Source organism: Antechinus flavipes, chromosome 3 (assembly GCF_016432865.1).
Source record: "Antechinus flavipes isolate AdamAnt ecotype Samford, QLD, Australia chromosome 3, AdamAnt_v2, whole genome shotgun sequence".
Lineage (NCBI taxonomy): Eukaryota > Metazoa > Chordata > Mammalia > Dasyuromorphia > Dasyuridae > Antechinus > Antechinus flavipes.
The window spans coordinates 414648901-414670158 of record NC_067400.1 but is presented as its reverse complement, the minus strand read 5'-3'; the positions used below and the strand labels follow the sequence as shown (position 1 = coordinate 414670158).

The 21258-nt window shown below is 40.3% G+C and overlaps 2 protein-coding genes across 2 annotated transcripts; one reads left to right on the top strand and one right to left on the bottom strand.

The window, feature by feature from the left end:
* Positions 1-2828: 2828 nt before the first annotated feature.
* Positions 2829-7122, bottom strand: EVX2 (even-skipped homeobox 2). The gene is made up of 3 exons (XM_051986152.1): positions 6699-7122; positions 5240-5490; positions 2829-3524 (listed from the first exon to the last, which is right to left on the bottom strand). The coding sequence occupies exons 1-3, from the start codon at positions 7120-7122 to the stop codon at positions 2829-2831; spliced, it is 1371 nt and encodes a 456-aa protein (XP_051842112.1).
* Positions 7123-16236: 9114 nt separating this feature from the next.
* HOXD13 (homeobox D13) lies at positions 16237-19891 on the top strand. Its single transcript, XM_051986157.1, has 2 exons — positions 16237-17011; positions 17949-19891. The coding sequence occupies exons 1-2, from the start codon at positions 16237-16239 to the stop codon at positions 18197-18199; spliced, it is 1026 nt and encodes a 341-aa protein (XP_051842117.1). The 3' UTR covers positions 18200-19891.
* The last annotated feature ends 1367 nt before the right edge of the window (positions 19892-21258 follow it).

The window sequence follows — 21258 nt, the reverse complement described above, 5'->3', positions numbered from 1 at the left end:
TAAAAATAATGATTATAATGAATTAATCCATCTGATGTGTATTATAAGGATTTAAATATGTTGTTTTAAGAGATTTTCATAACCCTGTATACCATTTAAAAACAAACACCAGGACGCAACGTTTTGCAGTCTGTTAAACAAATAAAGTCCTTTGATTTAAATAACATTTATTTTACATGACCAAACACAATAAATAACGTAATATACAAAGCTTTATAATTATTGCACATTTGTAAAATATTTTACAGTGAGTTCATATAGCCAGCAATATTTAAAGCACGAAGACTTTATTTACAATTTTTATATAATAACCAGATCCAACGGACCCAACATAAAATGAATTTGTTAATTTTTACCAACCAGCGTTCTCATTGATCATTCCATCATATATATTTTGGGAAAATGTAAACATTATTGCCAAAATTATCTTATATACATCCAATAAGTAATCTTAACAAATGATTTTAACAATCTAAAAAGGTAAAGCTGGTAAGAGTGCCATATTTTGGTTTATTTTCTTTAGCCTTAAATTATATATTAATAAAAATTTTAAATGTAAACTCAGTGATTAAGAGCTGGTATAATCAATATTTTTACATAAGTAGTCTTGTTTTGCTATTTTGTTTTTACAAAATGAAAATTATGCGTATTAGGTAATTGCTATTTAAATTGAAAAGTTCTTTAAACATCTTTTGACCATATTTTCCCAAGAATACACCCCAGGAGTTTCGAAATATCTTTTTGTTTTCCAGAAATCTTTTCCATCTGACGAAAAAAACTACAATTTGCTTTTCCTGAAAAAGTAAATCGTTTCGAAACAGTTTCCTGAAAGTCTATTATGAGCATCAAAATAAAAATCCAGTGTCTTAAAAACAGGTCTTTCAGGACACTCGTTTTAAACAAATCGTGGGAAATTGTGCCGATGTGTGTGTATATCGATATATGTATCTATGTAGCTCTCTCTCTTACATATGTATATATTTAAGGGAAAGATCATATATATAAATGTATGTGTATATATATATATATATATTCTGCCTACATATCGATATACACACACATAACCCACTCTCTGGGTTTAAACATGCAATAGCAAGTTATTTGAGGGCTTCAACTCTTCAGAAAATCTCATTATGTGAAGAGTGAAGTGGCTCTGTAGGGAGCATTATGGAAATATCTGGGTTTGATTTAATGAGGCTGTTCACATTGGTGGAATATCAACTTAACAGAGAAAAGTCTACCCAGGGCGTCCAAGTTACCAAAATGAAAATTGGCAATTGAGATGATAAGAACGTGGCTTTCTTCTGCGAAATCACTTCAGGTAACAGATAACATTAAATAACATACATTCTATGCACCAAGAACAATGTTTTATGTACCGAGTCTCTTATCTGTCTCTTCTAATGACTTCCCTTAGCGGGTTGTTAGTACTTGACAGCAGGTCTCTGTGCGGGGAACTTTTTTTCCAATTCCACATTCAAAGGAGGTCCATCAGAGAACATGATTGGCAATTTTCGTCATAATCTGCACATTATTAGCATCAAAATTGACATGGCAGTAACACTGGTGGTTTTTGATGTGCCTTTCTTCAAGTTCAAGGAAGTCCCTCCAGTAGCAGTGGTTTGGTATAGCAGGTCTCAGTTACCCAGTGGTGGCTTTTCAGAGGCAAAGGCTCAATAGACATGCGTGAGAAATAATGCTAAGAGCCAAGAGGGAGGGAAGGAGAAAGGGGGAAAAGGGAGTGGGGGTAGGGGTGGGGAGGAAAAAAATCAAATTTTTAAAAGTGTCTATAAGGTAAATGCTTCAGGATAATATCATATACCTAGAGATTCAAGTATTTCCCAGATAGCGTGAAATATAGTGTTAGAAAGCCGGGCTTTAAAATGCCTCTTAAGATCCTATAGTAACCTGTCAATCTCTCACTTTCTCACACTTTACTCGTCCTTCCGCAGTCACCTCATTAGATAACACTCTTTTGCATAAAATATGCAAGACATTTTCAATTCATTAGGACTGAAACTAAAGATGGGAAAGAAAGAAAAGGAAGCTTTGGGAGAGGGAAGAGGCTACTCTTCCCTATTTTCGTCTCGCTTTGCAAAGGTGACAACAACAACAACAACAACAAAAAGTGCCTCCATATCTTCTCCATCTGTCCTCCTTCTCTGTCCTCTTCACGCACCTCCCAAAAAAACACATTCACAATACCGGCAAGCGCGCAACCACCACTTCCACCTTTACAATCTTTTCCCAAACCTCTCCTTTACCTTCTTTCTTTCTTCCTGGACTGAAGACAGAGAGTCGCCTCTCCGCCAAGAAGCTCAAATTCAAAGGAAAATCCCAACCTTTTCCCAATCCCAAACTATAACCAAAAACAACGCTAGGACTGAAGCGATATCTTTCTCTTCTCCCCGCCCCCAACGCAATAATATAAGTAAATCCCCTTTTCTTTTTCATTGCTGTTTGCTTCTGGGTCATCTATGTGCATCATATATTCAAGATTAACTCCAGCATGGGCTGGAAGTCTCTAATAACTCAATTTAGGGTTGGGTTTCTGCCGTCGAGCCTAGATAGAGTTCATTACACGTATCTAAAAGGGGGTGGGAGAGAGAGGAGGAAAGAAGGGAAAGGGCGAGCTGAGAATAAAAAAATAGAAAGAATTTTTCCGAAACTGAATCGCGGCTCTTGCCCCAACCGCCTCCTTTCTTTTCTCGCTTTCCCCCGCCGTCCCTCGACTTCCCCCTAGCGGCGGCCCGAAACAGGGGTAAGAAGAGGCGTGAGCGGCGGGGAGTTCGAAGTCCCGCCTCTGGTAGCTCAGCGGGCTAGTTTAGTTATCTGGTGAGCGGAGCCTCCTCCCTCTGGTCCGGGGGGCTGACCGCTGTCTTACTGAGCACTGCGGCCGAGTAGGGCAAGAAGCTACTCTCAGACCGCTGCGAAGCGGCACTACAGGCGAAGTCCGAACCGCTTCCGCCGCCCCCTCCACCTCCTCCCCGGGAACCCAGGGCCGCGGCCGCAGCAGCTGCAGCTGCCGCCGCCGATTGGCTGCTATGACAGCTGAGGCAAGAGCAGGGTGCGGAGCCACCGCTGGGGGGCGCCCCAGCCGCTGCCGCGGAGGAGGCCGCAGCAGCCGCGGCCGCTGCTGCTGCCGCGGCCGAGGCCGCACTATTAAGCCCGGCGGCCGCAGCTGGAGACTGGTAAAGGCCTGGGTGGCGGAAGCTGCAGAGTAGCTCGGGTCGCGAATATGGATGCGAGAGGGCTCGGAAGGTGTCCAGGGGGCGGATGGAAGTGGCGAAAGGTGACGAGGCCGCCGCGGCCGCTCCTGAGGCCGCAGCCGCAGCGGCCGCGGCCGTGACACCCACGTGGGGATAGTAGTGGAGTGGCACGTGCGAGTGGAAGGGATAGGGCAGGCTTCCGGTGGCGGCCGCGTGCGTCATCATGTAAGTGTAGAAGCTGGGGTCGGCCGGGTGGGGCCATGACATGGCCAAGCGCTGTCTCTTGTCCTTCATCCGACGGTTCTGGAACCACACCTTGGAGGGGCAGAGCGGAAAGGAGGAATGGATGAAGGGAAAGACCACAGATACACCCAGATGAAAGACCTAGGCCACTATTGGCAGCTAATATAAGGGATTTTCTACTCCCCCGTTCCCATACACACATGCAGAACTTCAATCATCCTTCTCCTCACACTACACACATCCTTGCTGGAGGTACCACTGACATCAGTAATAAGCTTTCCTACTTCAGGAAGTCGATCACCATACTCTTTTTCTTTTCATAAACACACCTGCCCGCCTGTCCTCATATCGCCCCTGTCCCGAGCCTAGCCTTTCGCCCTTGCCTTAGTCACAGCTGGAGGCAATTCAGCCAGCTGCGGGGAGATATACACAGTGCTCTCTCTCTCTCTTTCTGTCTCTCTCTGACTGTGTGTGTGTGTGTGTGTGTGTGTGTGTCTGTGTCTGTGTCTGTGTGTGTCTGTCTGTCTCTCTCTCTCTCACACACACACACACACACACACACTTCCATCACTACCCCCACATTTGCATTGATTCATTCTCACTCATCCAAGTGCCAGGTCTCGAATTGTCCAGGCCAATTGCTTGTTTATTTATTCGTATATGCTTTTCTGACCTCCATACTTGGGTGAACGCTCAGAAGGTCCTTTCCCATCCCACACCCATACCCTTCCACCACCCGGATATACAACTTGGAGGTCTCTCCTTACAACTGAAGGATTTACGAATGGATTCTGGGCTGACTAAGATTCTCAGAGAAGTAACCGTAAGCTTGAGGAATACAGGCATAGCATTTGAGGCATATATACTTTAATACCGCTACACCCAGCTTCAGACACAGTTACTAATTTAATACAGAGGAAGGTTTTGTTGAGTTGTGTTCTACGTACATTGAATTGCCGAATAACAGCCCCTTACAGACAGACATCTTTCCTTTGCCTAACTGTTCACGATGACCTACATAATTCGTGATTACCTCCATTAAAGAAGGATCTGGGTCAAATGAGAGAAAAACTCTCCCCACTTAATACAATACTTCCTATCATTGTGCTTACGGGACTTCTCTGTTTTTCGGGTGTGCCTCAGATACCCTAAAAGGTCATCCAATCATCTAGCAAACGGTTTCACCTAGTACGCTAACAAAAAACAAAACAAAACAAAACCTGTTCTTCTAAAGGAGACATATTTCACTACAGAAATTTGAATAGAGTAAGCAATTATTCCGTGGAGAGTATGTAAAAATTAAAGGAACACACATAGAAAATAACATCGAAATTCACTTTCTCTTAGCCAAAAAAGTAAATAAATAAATCAAACAGAATTAATTTTCTTTTTAGCGTTGTAAAGAATGCCATAGAATTTAAACCTTACACATCAAGAACAAATGAAAAGTTTCCCTTTAGATCCATCAGTAGAGAAACAAAGAACACAATTATTACTGGACAAAGGTAGGGGGGCTAGGAGAAGAGAATTGGTAATTTGTTGGCATCGTTCAGTAAATCCATGGCTGTTCTATTTTCTGTTGTTGTTGCTATCCCAAATCAGTGTCCATTGGGAGAATAAAGGAAAGATCTATCCCCATCTGACTCATCTTTTAGATTACATAAAGTACAGGATCGAAATTAGTTACAGAATTTTTTGATTTCTACCAAACTACCACCCAAAGAGCATGATGGAAAGGTCAGACAACACCCAGCAATACCCTTTTAGTAGTTCTGAGATAGTAGTACCTTGATAGTGGTTTCTGGCAGGTTGAGCGCTGCAGCCAATTCGCATCTTCTGGGCCGAGAGACATAGTTCTCGCGGTAGAACTCCTTCTCCAGTCGGGCTATCTGCTCCCGGGTGAAGGCAGTGCGGTAGCGTCTCACCTGATCGGCCCCGGAGCCCGAACTACTAAGAGCATTACTGCTATGCAGGTTGGTTAAGCCGGAACCTGAGGAAGAAGGGGTGGTAGTAGCAGCTGAACTGCTCTCCGAATATCCTAACAAACAAACCAACAAATACGCATGAAATAAATATTTGGGCTTGGAAACTCCACGCACAGTAGGCTGCGAATGGATTAAATAGAGATGCCTATGAAGGGGGGACCACTGAGTCTCTGAACTGATGTAATTGATAGTAGCTGTCATTGTTACAAATTGCTGCTGTTAATAGAATCAATAAAGTTTTGGGATCCCTTCATAACCAAATAATTCTAAGTAAATTAGGTAGTTTTAAATAATTACACAATTGTTATTCTGGGACAAATTAAACCAAAGAAGACCAGACATCTCAAGGCACAGTTTAGCTAGAGGACTCAGTTAAAACCGTATCTCTCTAATTTCAGTTTCTCCTGCTTAGCTTTGTTTTTACTTAATTATTTTTGCGACTGTCAAAGAAAGCAACATTCAGTAGAAGCAAAGCTATTGTAGGGCAGAATATATCCTTGCCTCCCATTTCTGTCACAGATACATCAATACTAGCAGCATTATCTTAAGAACCAAAAGGATTCTCTTATTAGTCTCCCTCCCCATAATCAAAAAGAAATAAATCTATATATATATACATGTTATACATACATGCATGCATGCACACATATATTCCCAATATTATTAAAATGGGATATGCTGTAAGGAAGGCCAGCTTAATAGCCAATTTGTTTAAAAAAAAAAAAGAAGCTAAATAATGTCCATTTTTCACGAGTGGAAATTGAGCAATAACCATTCTGAAGTGAACTTTGCAAATATTTTAAATTTCCTTTCCATATTTATATATTTCAGAGTCTGACTCAAATTGTTCAGTGTAAGTCTTCAGCAGAGCACTTTTGATTTAGGTAACCACGAGTTCTCTACTCCTTTGATGGATTTGGGTGTGCATTTGTTTTTATTTTGAGTCTGCATTGTACATACTTCTATAACGAATATGTTTCTGCGTATATACACAGACATAAAAATATACAGAAAGACTTATATGAATATCTCCGGTCCCCCGTACATCCATGCACTTTGGCAGATAAACACACCCAAGATTGTATCATCCTGGACTCTTAAGCCAGCTAAAAGAGCTTTCTTATAGACAGTGTTGGTAACTTAGCATATAAAAGTACCTCTACTGCTAGCGAGTTATCTCCGGAGTAATCCGTAAGAAAAGAGAAAAGGAGAATCACTAAGAGAGGGAAAGGAGGAAAAGGCAGGCAGATTCCCGAGTTACCTTTGTTATTGTTTTCTTTCAACTGGGAGGCACTGAGGCTTGTTGGAGAGCGGAGAGCGGAGCAGCCCACCTCCACATCACTGTTCATATCTGCCTCTGGAGCAACTTCGGAATAATGACCCGTTTTCTTTCTGCTTTCTGCCGGAGGAATTTCGGAAGAGACCGTGCTTTCGCTGCTTGGGTGCTGCAGGTTGAATAAAGTGTCTATTTCGAATTTCCCTTTGGCAGGGATGTCCCCTATAGCGCTATGCAGGGAGGCGGAAGTCAGTCTCGGGCTGAGGCGACCACCGTGCTGCGAATTTTCTAGGGCCTCCAGCACCGCATTTCCAGCTGAGTCGGACAAATTCGAAAATCTTTTGCCAGCTGTAGGGCTGTGGAGACCTCTTTCCATCAGAATCATTTCTTTTCTTATTCTTTCCATCATCTCAGCTTTATAAAAAATGTCAAAGTTGCAGGGCTGGTCCTTTCCTAATGATGAGCTGCAGCAGGGGCTAATTCACATTCAGCCCCAGCGAGCGGTTCTAAATATTATTATCTCTTTTTGAGGGAGGCGTAAAAATTGTGGGATGCCAAAGCGAGGGAATGACTGGTCAAAATGACCCATACATCCTTTCTACCCCGAAATGTCATTCATCAAAAAAGTAGCGCTCGTCATTAAGGTAGGAATGACGCTGTTCGAATAATCATTTATTGTAACAGGTTTATAAGCAAATAAATACGAGCTCTTGTCAGTGGGTAATGAAGGCGGCTTCGGAGCAGACAAATATATCCAGGTGGAAAGAAAGGAAAGAAGAGAAGTGAAGAGGCAAGCTCTTGTCCTTTGCCTGATCAGATCTTGCTTCAATTGCTCTGGGGTTTGGCCTCTGGGGGTGAAATTGACAGTCTGATTAATAAAATGAGCAGCGCCACATTTCCCCCTTCATTTAGGGACATCATTATGCTCTGATTTTTGTTTTGTTGCCTTTTAGGTCCTAATGATGCAGCTTCTTCCTCATTTTTTCTCGGACAGAGCCACATGTTAAATAATAGATAATGCTTTTATTTTTCCAGGGCAGATTGTCTGTCTAGGATTTAAAAAAAAAAAAAAAAAACATTTACAAGCAGAAGTGGGGGTGGAGTGGGGAGTAGGTTGCAAAAGGGGTTGCGTAAGGAGAAGATCATTCTCTCTAGGTCTGGGCTCTGTGATTGAAAAGCCAAAGATGAATTTTTTTCTTTAGCAAAGAGGACTCTTAGCTCTTTCCTACCCATTTCCTTCCCCAGATCGCGCAGGGCACCCTCCCCAACCAAAATCTTCCTTGGTAGAGTTTCAGAAAACTCTCGTTGTACACTAAAGGAGTGCATTTGCGCTTGTATCCAAATGGAAATAATTACGAAAACTCTTATTTTCTAATACATTTTGGTTATTGAATTCTAGGGTTTTTACTTTTATAATCCTTTTGATTGATGGTCCTCTCTTCTACGTTTTGTCCTCTGGGGAAAATAGACTGTATGATTTGATGGCAAGACTCGACAAATAACTTTAAACACATTTGTGATTTAAAGCATCCCATGAGCTGATTCTTTGCATTTTCTACTTTCTCCCCCTTTTCTTCTCAAATTGAATAATTTTCGATACAGTAACCGACTTTTCAGTTCCAAAGCACAGTAGCCAAAAAATAATTTGTCTCTTCACCATCTCTCCCCCACCTTTCCCTTTACCCCAGTGACTTCTCCTCCCTTTTACTACCTTCCTCCTCCTCTTTCTCCTCCTCTTCCTACTTCCTCTCCCTCCTCTTCCTCACCTTCTTCCTTCTCTTTTCCTTCTGATCTCGTCCCCGCCACGTTACCTGTAGCTATTGGGTCTTCCCGAAGCTAGTCCCAGGCGAATGGAATGTTAAAAATGCTTCCCGGCTACTCTAAGGTACCAGGGTTTCCAAGCCGAGCCTCTCTGTGTGATAAGTTTGATAGTCATAATGACGCCGATGGCAACCATCTTAAGGAAGGTAAATGCTCAGACTTGAACAGCTCTGGAGTCGCCTTCAAATCCATAAAACAACCCCCTCTACACCACAGACAAGCTCACTGCAGAATCAACTAAAACTAAGTTTCCGGGGCTCTCTCATGTGCTGGCTCAAGGAGAAAATGGCAATATTCCACCACCTTCTCTAGGATGGTAGATAGGAAGGCGAGTGGTCAAGCGAAAGCTAATCTCTTGATTCTCACACGTTCTATGTCCCGTTCTCCCTACCCCAGATCAAACACTATAACCCAGACTCCATCTCCAAACGTTCAGATCATTTAGGCAAAAAAAAAGGAGGTGGTTTGCCCATCCTGGTCAAGTCACATCTTTCTTTTAGCTTGGCCAAATTAGAAATATTTCTGAAAATGGGGAGGAGATTGTGTTTGTGTGTAAAATTTTCAATAATAGACAATAATAATCAAAACGTCAACACCAAAGAGCTCTGCTTGAATTTTTCCCCTAGAATCTCACTAAAATGTCATAGGCCTTACTTTAAAAATCCAATCATTAAAAATAATAATAATAGTCCGAATTATGTCAAAAGTGGGGAATTTCAAGAAATGGGGGAGAACATATAAAATAGAAAGTATAGGTATCTAAGTGGGGCAAAGGGGAAAAATGTCTCTCTCACACATATCACAAACAACCTCCCACTGTTATCTTACACTTCCACCACACTCCTTTTCCACCCATAAGTTGCCCCACCAATGGCAACCGACTTTCCTTTCTTTCTTCCCTCCCACCCCCCACCTCCAATTCAGGCCTGAACCACTGTTTTGATCTGTCTCTGCTGAAAACCCAGGCTCTCCTTAGCAAATTACTACCAAAACCCAGAAACTTCCTCGTTTCCCCGTTGCTCCTGCCCTTACTGTCATACCCCTTCCATCCCCCGTCCCCACCGTGGCACATGTATATTCCCACTCTTTCCTGAAGCCTTCTAGGTCCTGACCAAAGATAAGATCTTGAATCTGTTGAAATATGCAAGCAGAGATGTACACCTTAAATCAATGACTGTTTCATCAGGGTTTGGGTTCCCTCTTTTAGACCCTGAAAAATCTGTTTCCTCTACCTAAGAAAAGTTTATCTGTTTTTGAGAGAGTCCCGAAATGAAAATAACAACCAGTTATATGGTGTCCCAAATCCTTGAATCAAACACGTAATCTAAAGGCCATTTGGTCCAGGCTGCGAAGTGAACGACCAATTATGGTAAGAAAAGCGGAAGTCTGCGGGCAGCTTTATTGCTGTCGTTTGGCGCCCCCATCTGTTTTCTTAAATACCTTGACTACTCTGAGAAGCTTTTCATTTTTTAAAACCACAGCCAGAGAACCAGTCTGCCCCAGAGCCTCTGATACGTGTATAGACTCCAAGGCCTCACAGCCTGGGAGCTCTGGGATATAAGGGGTCAGTCACTGAACACCTTTTCCTGAGGAACTACAAGGAAACTGTGGCCAAACCCAATGTCTTGTGGAAAGGAAAAACAAAACTCCTTTCGTGACGGCCGCCAATGCGAGACCTTTATTGGTGGTTTAAGAACTATTTTGCACCTTTTAAAGAATGCTAATATTTTGTTCTATTGGGGCATTTATTGAGAGGAATACGTTCAAGTTCATGTTAGGGAAATTACTCACTATAAAATACATCAATCATCTTGCATTAAACTATGTTTTGGAACCCTAAATGGTACACAGAATGTGTTTAATAATCCATCACATTTCATGTCAGTTGAAATTTTAAGGAATTATATGATATTTCTATTCTTGGTGGCTTTCCCTTAAGCATTTTGTCATTTTGAAGATATTTTTGTTACATATAGCCCAGTCTGAAAAATACATGTGGGGGGAGAGGGGGTGGAAGGGGTTGTTTAAGGAATTTTTTTTAAGTCCATTTGAAAGGCATTAGGTTGATTAGTCTTACACTCAAATCCAAAGCTCTCCAACTTAACTCCTTACCATTTTAGAGTCAACATGATTGTTCTTTTAAATTGATACTATTCAGAGATCATAAATATATATCCGCCCCAAACTTTATTTTCCTTGGAATTTATAGAAGTATAAAATCTCCAAAGAAATGTTTCAATAACATTTTTAATGTATCTGAGAAACTTCATCCACTATGTTGAAAAACACTTTTTTTACCTAAAATGCAAGCTTTAAAGAAGAAGTTTAACTCAATCAAAAATTGTGAGGAATCCAGACTAAATATTTGTTTCTTGGTCAGCTGCAAGTCCTCCAAGGTGAAGTGGCAAGCCATTACCGTGATTGCAGGTAATAAAACGCAGTACTAGAAGATGCACTGAAATGAGAGGGCTCCCATAAACATGGGGGTCTTCTTTAAACGTACTAGAGGATCTTAGGGTTGGACTTGACTGCTTCATTGTTTCCCCAAGGGCATTAGGAACCCATTGGTGTACAATCCATTAACTTTAATTATTCTTTACAGAGACGAAAGGGAAAGAAGCACTCACCAGTCTAAGAGGATATAAGCTAATGCATCTTTGCCTTCCTGTCCTTGCTGCACCAGGAGTCTGTATAGCATTTTATTTACTTAGGGTACTCAAGGAATCGTTAGAGGTCTTGAAAGGAAGAAAGGAAAAATGTGACGATGACATAACAATAATCATAAGTATTTGCAAATCACTTTATGTAAACTCATTGGATAAGTTTATTATTTTCCTTCAAAGCATAATTCGACGTTTCTGTAAAAGTTCTGCTCTCTCTCCTACTCTCTTCGTTAGCACAAGGAAAATGACGAAGAATGTCTAGGAGGTGGTAGGAGGCTGGAGAGAATTGTCGACTCTGGTACTGGAAGCTAGAAAGTAATTTTCTCCTTGATTCAAAACCCAAACATTTCCTTTCCTGAAGAAAACTTGTAGAGCCATCTAGTGATGAAATATAAGTACTGCAGGAAGTACTATAATCTAATGAAATGCTAAATGAAGGAATTTAAGAAAATTTTCCCCTCTGTCTTTGCTTATGACTCTGTTCTTGCAGTATTTTGCTGTTAATGTTTCCAAAACCTTAATTCTGTATGCGACACTAGCATTAATTTTTCACCACAAACTCAGGTCTTTGAGAATGTATGTTGTAATCTTTCATTTGTGTTTTTATAAGCACAAAATACCCACATGTATTCATTTGCACTCTCCTTACTAACTGAAAGATTGGTCAGAGCTAGTATTTTGGAATGGAATTAAGGAAAACAGCTTTAAAAGACCTTTTTTTTTTTTTAAGGCAGAGGGCAACTATATTTTGATTGGAGTTTAATGATCCCAAAATAGTTTAAATGCATATTATCTTGTTTCCATGAAGCCACAAGTTGCCAAAACAAAAGCAAAAACACTTCCACACTTTACTACACCTTAATTAATTCACATATTTTAGACTTCAAGTAGATAGTAATTGTAGTTTATCTGCACTTAATTCATCCTAGCAATGAATCAATAATTTAAAAGTCTACATTGGCTGCATGCTAATGTAGTTTTGACTTAGAATACACTAATACTACAACGGCTAGGTTAAACAGCAGAAACTGAAACTACCTTACTCAACCTGAAATTTTCTATTCTTTCTCCCCCTACAACTACATCTTTGGTTTGAAAATAAAACTACATCTTATTTTTGTTTCTTTTTAAGGGTTTTGTCTTAAGAGAGAAAAAAATAGCTAGAATTAAGTATAGCACGTGCATAAATGGACTCTGGCTGTCATTGCTCTCTTGCAATTAGTTATTTATTCATGTGAAAAATCCATAGACAACCCAGTCTCCCCTGGAGCGATTATCAACTGAATACTTCCAAAGGAAGTTAATTGGTTTTGTTTGTTTTTAGCACAACCACAAGACCATAATGCGGCTGTTGTTATCATTATCTTCATTAAATCATTCACAGGTATTCTTTGACAACAATTTGTCAGATTTAATAGAAAAGAAATATTTTGCTTTTCTTCCAAGCAGGAAAATGTTTCCAGAGACAGTTCAATGAAGAAAGAGTTGAAATCTTTCATAGAACAAGTGAAATTTTAGGAGAGAGATGAAGAAAGAAAGAGACAGGGGGGAGAGAGGGAAGGAGGGAGGGAAGGAGGGAAGGAGGAAGGGAGGAAGGAAGGAAGAAGAAAGAAGAAAGAAAGAAAGAAAGAAAGAAAGAAAGAAAGAAAGAAAGAAAGAAAGAAAGAAAGAAAGAAAGAAAGAAGAAAGAAAGAAAGAAAGAAAGAAAGAAAAAAGAAAGAAAGAAAGAAAGAAAGAAAGAAAGAAAGAAAGAAAGAAAGAAAGAAAAGAAAAGAAAGTCGAGAGAGATTGGATCTAAGACACTTGAGAAGGTAATTTTAGTTCTTTACCAATCTGTAGATTTGATTAAAAACTTGAGTACTGAAGGTCAAATGCATCTCCAGTTCTCAATCAATTTTCTATTTAAACACTACAGAAAATATCTTAGAGTGATTGTAACCATGATTATATGACTAATTAACTCTCTAGTGATACATGTTTATGTAACTGGTTACCCATAATTGGTGAATATACATAGAAATGGATACATATGTATATACAAATTAAGCAGCTACGATTGCTTGAGGCTGGGTTTTGTGTTGTTTTTGCTAGAGGTTGTGTATTTCACAGAAATGCTTGCTGAGTCTTTTGGATACAGACACAAGATTCATTGTTGCAGTAAGAAACTAAAAGTAGTGTCAAATCTGTACATAGCTACAATTTGTGAAACTATTTTGACGTCTTTTTTTTTTTTTTTTTGTTAACACTCCCAAACGGCAATCTCAGGAAAATTACCCACTAGTCATTGTTACTGTAAACAGTGTGTTTTTATACATACTTTGTAAACTGCCATTTTTGTCTTTGTCCTCTACATTCATTCTCTAAAATGACTTAGTTATTGGAGTGATGTTGCCTGTGCTTGACGGAATGTGTCAGAGGTTGTCTGAGAATCTGCCTGGTAAGAAAGAAATACCTTAGAATACAAATTAACTTTTTTGTAGATAAATTTAATTTTCTTACCTAGAAAATGTAATGAAAAGAGATAAAATCTTTGAAAATTGTAACCTTTTTTTCACTCTTAATTTTAGGACATAAAAAGTCATTACAATGTTTATCAGAACAAAAAGATAGTAGATCCAAAGGGCAAAAATGCAGCTAATGACTTGGTTTTCAGAACTTCCGAATTTGTTTGCTCTGACTAGTTCGGTGAGCTGTTATAGATGTAAGCTGGTCCTTTGCATTTAGAGAAACTAATCGTTTTGGACCCTCACGCCAACGAGGAGAGAGACTAAGAAGAAAAGGGGGAGAGAAAAATTTAAGTGTTGTAGCTGATAGAAAAGTTTTCTATAGTTTGGTCCCTGGGGTTTCTTAGCTGTTTGACAAAATGGATGAAATTTAAGTGTTATCCCTATAAGTATTTCTTGCTATTAATATGAATTGGGCATTGTAAATATTGGCACCAAATGGACTTCCTTCAACTCGTTTTCCCAAACAAGTCAATAACTTCTTTCAGAAAGAGGGCTGTCGGCATTCTTACTCCCAACAAACTGTAAATCCTGTTGAATTACAGCAAATACTGGTAACCCTCTCGGGTCAGAGATTTGATAATGAACATGGCCAAGATTTCAAAAAGATCGAACAAAGAACTTTCTCCTCACCTTCTCCTCCCATAACTTTCCCCTTTATGTGAGTTTTTTTATGGTTACTACATTATGCGTGTCAATATACAAAATACGATCAATGTAATTCCATTCTTTAAGAAAATAGCTCCCGTTTTCTCGGCAACTGAGAGACGACAGCAATATTTTTGGCTTTTCTTATGTCCAGGAGCAGTAGGAGTGTGCAACAAGTAGGCACCAGCCAATCAAAGGCTAGTGAAACGGGTTTGCATGGAAATGGGCTGGACTGAAGGGGTTTTTTGCCAAAGGAAAGTGGAAGAAGTGGTGATACTCGGGCCACTGACCAACACCTACATTACTTACCACCCTATTTCCATTGGAGCTCGTTTCTCTTAGTAGAGTGCTTTTAAAACCCCAGTATTCGGCTGCCTATCGAAACCATTTCTGGCACTTTCGAGGAAGCTAAATTTAACTTCCCAAATAGAAAGCAATCTTGCCAGGAAGAGTTTCACTGCTGTGCCCTGCTTTAAGCTTTAGTAGCTTATTTCAGAGACACCAAACGGTGTACAATTCATTTGGGAAAAGCTCCTTATTGCAAACCTCAGGGGAATGCGACTGTTCTTGGTACTGTTAAAGATCGATTCTAACCCTAGGGCAGAGGGAAGGGGTGCACCTACTTTCTTATCAAAAACTCATCAAAATTGTTATTCATCGTTCAAATATCTACAGGATCTCCCAAATCCCATCTGAAAACCTTGACTTCCTTCTTTATTTACTTCGTAGTTCATATCCCATTCACAATCGTGAAAAGAAAGTGAAACAAGTTTTCTAAGAAAGTGAAATTTCTTATTGAATAGGCGTCTGTAATGTGAAAGGATGAGAAGATGCTTTCAATATAGTTCCTATGGCAGTCCTATGTAATAAATAATGTGAGGAAGAAATCCTTATGAGTTCATTCTCCTCCTCAAATGACTCAGAAGTGAGGACAAATGGAAAATAGCATTGAGAGGATTATCGAAGAAGGCAGAATCTGTCCCTACATCATGAATGTGCATAAAAAAACAAAAAACAACTTTCATCATGTAGAAGTACATCTCGACATGGTGAGTCTAGATGGACATTGATATCTCTGATGTCGAACTAGGCATGCTTGATATTTGTTCAAGTGTATAAGATAGGGAAAAAGGTAGATTTGACCACACAGTGCAGTTTGATCATTTGAGATATGAAGTCCAATAATAAAATCGAGATAAACAATATAGTGGAAAACTAGACTTCTCTCCCCCTTTCCCCTCCCCCTACGTATCCCTTCCTCCTCTCTGTCTCTGTCCCTCTTTTATCTAGTTATGTGCAGTCCATAGAGACAAGGAAATTTGAAAACACCAAATGAAAACCTCAGGCCTCAGAACCTCAGTTACAAAAAGGGGCCTAGATAGCCTACAACAAAATCAGCTTGTTAGTGCTTTGGGGAAGCAAACGCCTTGGTCAAGGGCTGTGGGGGGAGGAGGTCGAGGAGAGCTTAGAGAGAAGAGGTAGAAAGGGGAGGAGGAGGTAGGATAAGGGGTTGGTCTAGACCCGGACTGGGTGGGATGGGGGGGGTGAGGAGGGTTGGAAGCAGTTCTCACTCCCCTACACCGACGCCCCCACGTGTCTTGGAGCAGCCAATGGCTCAACCTTTGGTAGACGCACTCTACTCCGGAGCCGGCCCCCAACCGCAGCCCAGGCCCCCTCCCAACCTGAACTTCGTTTTTATAAACGTTCCGCAATGAGCTAACCTGTTGGAGGGAGGGCGGGAGGGAGGGAGGCACGAGAGAGGGGAAGAGAGAGCGAGAGAAAGAGGGCGGGAGCCAAAGAGAGTGGGAGGGAGGGGAGGCGGAAAGCCGTTCATCGAGCTATGGTGTCCAGCACGAGGGCCGGGCCGGGGCCGGGCCGGGCCGGGCCATGAGCCGGGCCTTGAGCTGGGACATGGACGGCCTGCGAGCTGACGGCGGCGCAGCCAGTGGGGGCGCCCCCTCCTCCGCGGCCGCCACTGCGGGGCAGTGCCGTGGCTTCCTTCCTTCGCCAGTGTTCGGCGCACACTCTGGCCGGGCAGCGGCTGCGGCTGCGGCTGCGGCCGCAGCCGCAGCAGCAGCTTCTGGTTTCTCCTATCCCGGAGCTGCAGAACGCTCCGGCTCATCCTCTTCCTCCTCGTCGTCCGCAGTGGCGGCGGCGGCGGCTGCAGCGCGTCCCGAAGCACCCTCTACCAAGGATTGTCCCGGCTCCACTCCGGCTCCGACTCCAGCTGCAGCGCCCCCGGCCGCCCCGACACTGGGCTATGGCTATCATTTTGGCAATGGATACTACAGCTGCCGCATGTCCCACGGCGTGGGGATCCAACAGAACGCACTCAAGTCCTCCCCACACGCCTCTTTGGGGGGCTTTCCCGTGGAAAAATACATGGACGTCTCCAGCCTGGCCAGCACCAGTGTCCCGGCCAACGAGGTCCCCTCCCGGGCTAAAGAAGTGTCCTTTTACCAGGGCTACACCAATCCTTACCAGCACGTCCCCGGGTATATAGACATGGTCTCCACCTTTGGTTCAGGGGAACCGAGACATGAAACGTACATATCCATGGAAGGTTACCAGTCCTGGACTCTGGCGAATGGCTGGAACAGTCAGGTTTACTGTGCTAAAGACCAGTCCCAGAGCTCACATTTTTGGAAATCTTCCTTTCCAGGTGAGAGAGAGAGAGAGAGAGAGAGAGAGAGAGAGAGAGAGAGAGAGAGAGAGAATGATCGATAACTATATATATAATTTTTAATTGTTCTGACATTCCCGCTCCTCCCACCCCACCCTACCCTAATTTCAACGTAAAGAGATAATGCAAGTTGATAAATTATTTTTTAAAAGGAAGCATAGAGTTGGTATGGTTTGTGTCAGATCTTCCGTAATTTTAACTCCGAACTAATGCTTATGGATCTGCAGTCTTACTTTTCATATTCTCTGTTTCTCTGTCTCTGTCTATCTCCCTCCCTCCCTCTCTTCCTTTCTCTGTTCTCCTTTCCTTCCTCTCTCTCTCTGCTTCTGTATTTTTGTATATTTACAAACTGGGGTCACTAAGTGACGGTGGGGAAAGGATTGGTTTCTCCTGTTCTGTAAGTTGTATCGATTGTCTTAAAAGACGAGTAAAAAGATTTTGCTAGAACTTTTCAGAATAATAATTATCCCCCTCACAGTAGCTTCAATACTGTTTTGTAATCAGAGCACATATAATACACTTACATTCCCACACAATGTAATACCAGGAAATCAACATATGAGAATATTAAGATGTGCATTTGTGTGTGTCCATATGATATAAGAATCCATACAGAAATTGTCCATATGAAAACTTCTTAAACAAGCAAAAACCGTAAATTTTGCACCGTAAAATTGCAGGCTTGTTAAGATGCCGGTTTGGGAAATAATAGCATCCATCAAATTAGCCTTCACTTTGAAGTGCAAATAATCTTTCTTTAATCACGTGTAAATAATTATATGAAAACAACTGGACTTTTTTATTTTCTCATTCCCCCTTCCCCCCCATGAAAAGTAGAACTCTTGCACTTACTCATTTGAGATTTAAACGCCTGTAATAAAAGTCTAATTTTTCCACATAATGTCGTTTACAATAGGGGACGTAGCTCTAAACCAGCCTGATATGTGTGTCTACAGACGTGGAAGAAAGAAACGAGTTCCCTACACCAAACTACAGCTGAAAGAACTGGAGAACGAATACGCCATTAACAAGTTCATTAACAAGGACAAGAGGAGAAGGATTTCCGCAGCCACAAACCTGTCTGAGAGACAAGTGACCATTTGGTTTCAGAACAGAAGAGTGAAGGACAAGAAAATAGTCTCCAAACTCAAAGACAATGTCTCCTGATCCCGAGCCGAGGACAAATACGTTAAATTCACAAGCTTTATGTTATCTTCCTCCCAGAAACTTTTGGAAAGACTTGAACATATATTTAATTTCTCCTTCTGCCCCCACCCCTTTACTGCCAGCGGCGGCGAAATTTTGTGAATTGTTTTTCGTCCCTCACCGCATTTTGGCTCTAAAGCATAATGCTGCCCAACTTGACTTTGTAATTCTTCTTCTTATTGGTTATTATTGCTCCCGTTGGTTTTTGTTTTGTTTATTATTATTTTTAATGTTCTGTTTCTCCTTCCAGGCCAGTATAAAGGACTGAATATTTTTTAACAATTCCCATAATGAATTTCGGATACACTACTCTAATTTCAGTTGTTGTTGTCATTTTTTATCACTTGAAATCTGGTGCTAGCATTTGTCCCTATGCTTGTTTTCATAAACCATTATGGTCAAATGATTTCAAATCATTCATGACCCATCATTGGCTTATGAAATCATTGAAAGTCAATGGACACTACTAAGCAAGCAAAAACTCTGCCCAGAGGAGACTTTTATATTTTAAATGTGAAAGTCTAAAAATTGGGAATTGAAGGTGCAGTCCTTGTTTTTAAATCACTTCTTTAAAAATAAGACTTGGACCAATATTAGCAATAAGAACATCTGATTTCAGATCTTACTGCTAATTGACAATTTTTACTATACAGCTTCAACAAACTTAGTAGATCCTTAATTCCGTGATTTTTAACTTAAAATAGGTAGTGTATCTTTACAAAGGCCTTTGTTTCTTCTGAATCAGGTACAGTGATTTAAAGGGCTGAAGTTTCTAGATTTTATATCTTGCTAATATTCACTACGGTTATTCCTTCCAAATAGTTAAGATTGATTCAGTTGATATAGATGCAGGCATTTTAACCATCATTCGGATATAGGACATGCCGGATAATATGTATAATAAGTGTGTATATACTTGTATTTTTATCTGAAGTATCATACACCCTCATATTAACAAGGCTGTTTGAACAAACGTTTTCCTCCTCTCACAGGTTCAAAGCTTCTAACAAAATGGAGAAGGAAAAAAACAAACAAACAAACCCCAAACTCTTTAACTTCCAAGAATAAATGGGTGTTAAGAAAAGTAACAATAAATAATGAATTTTAAAGATCGCATAATTTATATAGCTGAGAGATTATTTTTTTAAGTAACAACAATTATAATCTGTGATACCAATGCAGTACTTCAGACACATTGTAATTGGTTTACTCCTAGGGAGAAACTTCACAAATAAACAAACCAAAAAAACAAAAAACAAAACAAAAAAAAAAACATTACTTTCTATAAATTTTTACTCTATAAAATCTGCAATTTATTATAAAACCATGTTGTCTTTCAAACTATGCATATTTATTTTAATGGCCTATTTCTCTGAACATGTTGATCATCAGTGTAAGGAGCGAAGAATCACATCAATTACTGTGTTTTCTTCTTTCCTCTTCATTTTTGCTACCCTTCCCTTTCCTTCTCATACCCCCCTACCCCCACCCCCCCTTCAGCTTTAACTTTAAGTAATGTTTGAAATACCAGACAAACTTACCTTGCTTTTAATAATGACATTCTTTTTAAAAAAAGAAAGAAAGAAAAAGAAAAGAAAAAAAAACCAGCTCAAAAACATCTCCAATAAAAATTTTCTTCTATTTCAATCATAACCATGACCTCAGATTGTATTTATTTTCATCAAATAGAGATTTTATCTGGAAATAAAAACATTCTCTGACCGTTAATTTGGACAGAAAGGTGGGTATGAATATTCAAGACTTTTAAAATATCCCTACTTTGGAAAGACAATATTTATATATCCCTCAAAATTGAGGGAATTATACTTGACTGCAAATATAGAAGGTCAATTTCTGCCTACAAATGGCCAATGAAGTTTGAAATCATAATTCACTACCCAAGAAAGACATTCAGTTTTTGGGCATTAACACAACTTTCTCTTCTAAGCCAAAGAGTAATTAATTATTCAGGGAAACAGCCTAGGAATAACTTGATGCCCTTTAGCTATTAAGCACCAGACACAAAATCAATTGGTTTCCTTATTTATTTTAATTACACATGATTTTTAAGGTCCCCCCCCAAGAACAAAACACTGCAAAGTGCCCATGAAAAACAAATTACTTTCATTTTCTTTTTGACTGCTTCCCTCATTTCATTCTCTTGATTTCAAACAAATGGGAGGCAGACAGCTTAATTATCTCTTTTGTCAAACATTGAGTCCTTGGAAAAAATACATTCATATAAATATAAATACATACAGATATGTAAACAGTATTGGGTAAACACTGTTGGCTTTTGAGCAAGGCTGTTCTAGATCCAATCCTTCCAATGAGAGAGGCCATTGATTGAAACTTCAAAGACATTTTTCTGGTATTTTCCACTGAGGGAATGTGTTTTCATCTTAACATCATTTTGTTTTTTCTTATCCTCAATCCAACTTGTTCTTCATCTTTAAACTACAGTGTTCATAGCACATATCCTTTTTAAAAAAAAAAAATGCTATTTCGTTTTTTTCCCTACTTCCCAGAGTTTTTGGCCTAGCTTTAGGTTTCAGTTTCACTTCTATTCAAGATATTTAGTTTGCATCTCAGTTTACTTTAGCCTGACATTGAATTGCAGGCTTGTCTGAGATTAAAAGTGCCTTCAAAACTCCTAAAGTGAAATTTGAATTGACGTCTAAATCAATAGCAGATGAAGTGTTTGCTATTTATATGCTTTTCTCTTATACCCTGAATTACAATGGGAGGAGGAAAGGGAAATTGAGTTTGTGAAGCTACAGAGGAAGAGAGAAAGACAGAGACAGAGAGAGATTCAGAGACAGGGATAGAGATGGGGGGGAGGGAAGAGAGAGAGAGAGAGAGAGAGAGAGAGAGAGAGAGAGAGAGAGAGAGAGAGAGAGAGAGAGATTATATTTTATACATATGGACCTAATAATTAATATATATGACTGTTACAGGGACAACCAGCTTCAGAAAGGATTTCAAAAAACTCTGAATTTCTGCTTCTATAACCTTCTGGC

What these genes read in the sequence shown, in the direction of transcription:
- EVX2 (XM_051986152.1), bottom strand. Translation starts at nt 7,122, where the DNA reads ATGATGGAAAGAATAAGAAAAGAAATGATTCTGATGGAAAGAGGTCTC. An exon ending in GAAAGAAAACAATAACAAAG is followed by an intron (nt 5,491 to 6,698) that starts GTAACTCGGGAA and finishes TTTGTTTGTTAG; the next exon opens with GATATTCGGAGAGCAGTTCA. An exon ending in TGCCAGAAACCACTATCAAG is followed by an intron (nt 3,525 to 5,239) that starts GTACTACTATCT and finishes TGCCCCTCCAAG; the next exon opens with GTGTGGTTCCAGAACCGTCG.
- HOXD13 (XM_051986157.1), top strand. Translation starts at nt 16,237, where the DNA reads ATGAGCCGGGCCTTGAGCTGGGACATGGACGGCCTGCGAGCTGACGGC. An exon ending in TTGGAAATCTTCCTTTCCAG is followed by an intron (nt 17,012 to 17,948) that starts GTGAGAGAGAGA and finishes CGTTTACAATAG; the next exon opens with GGGACGTAGCTCTAAACCAG.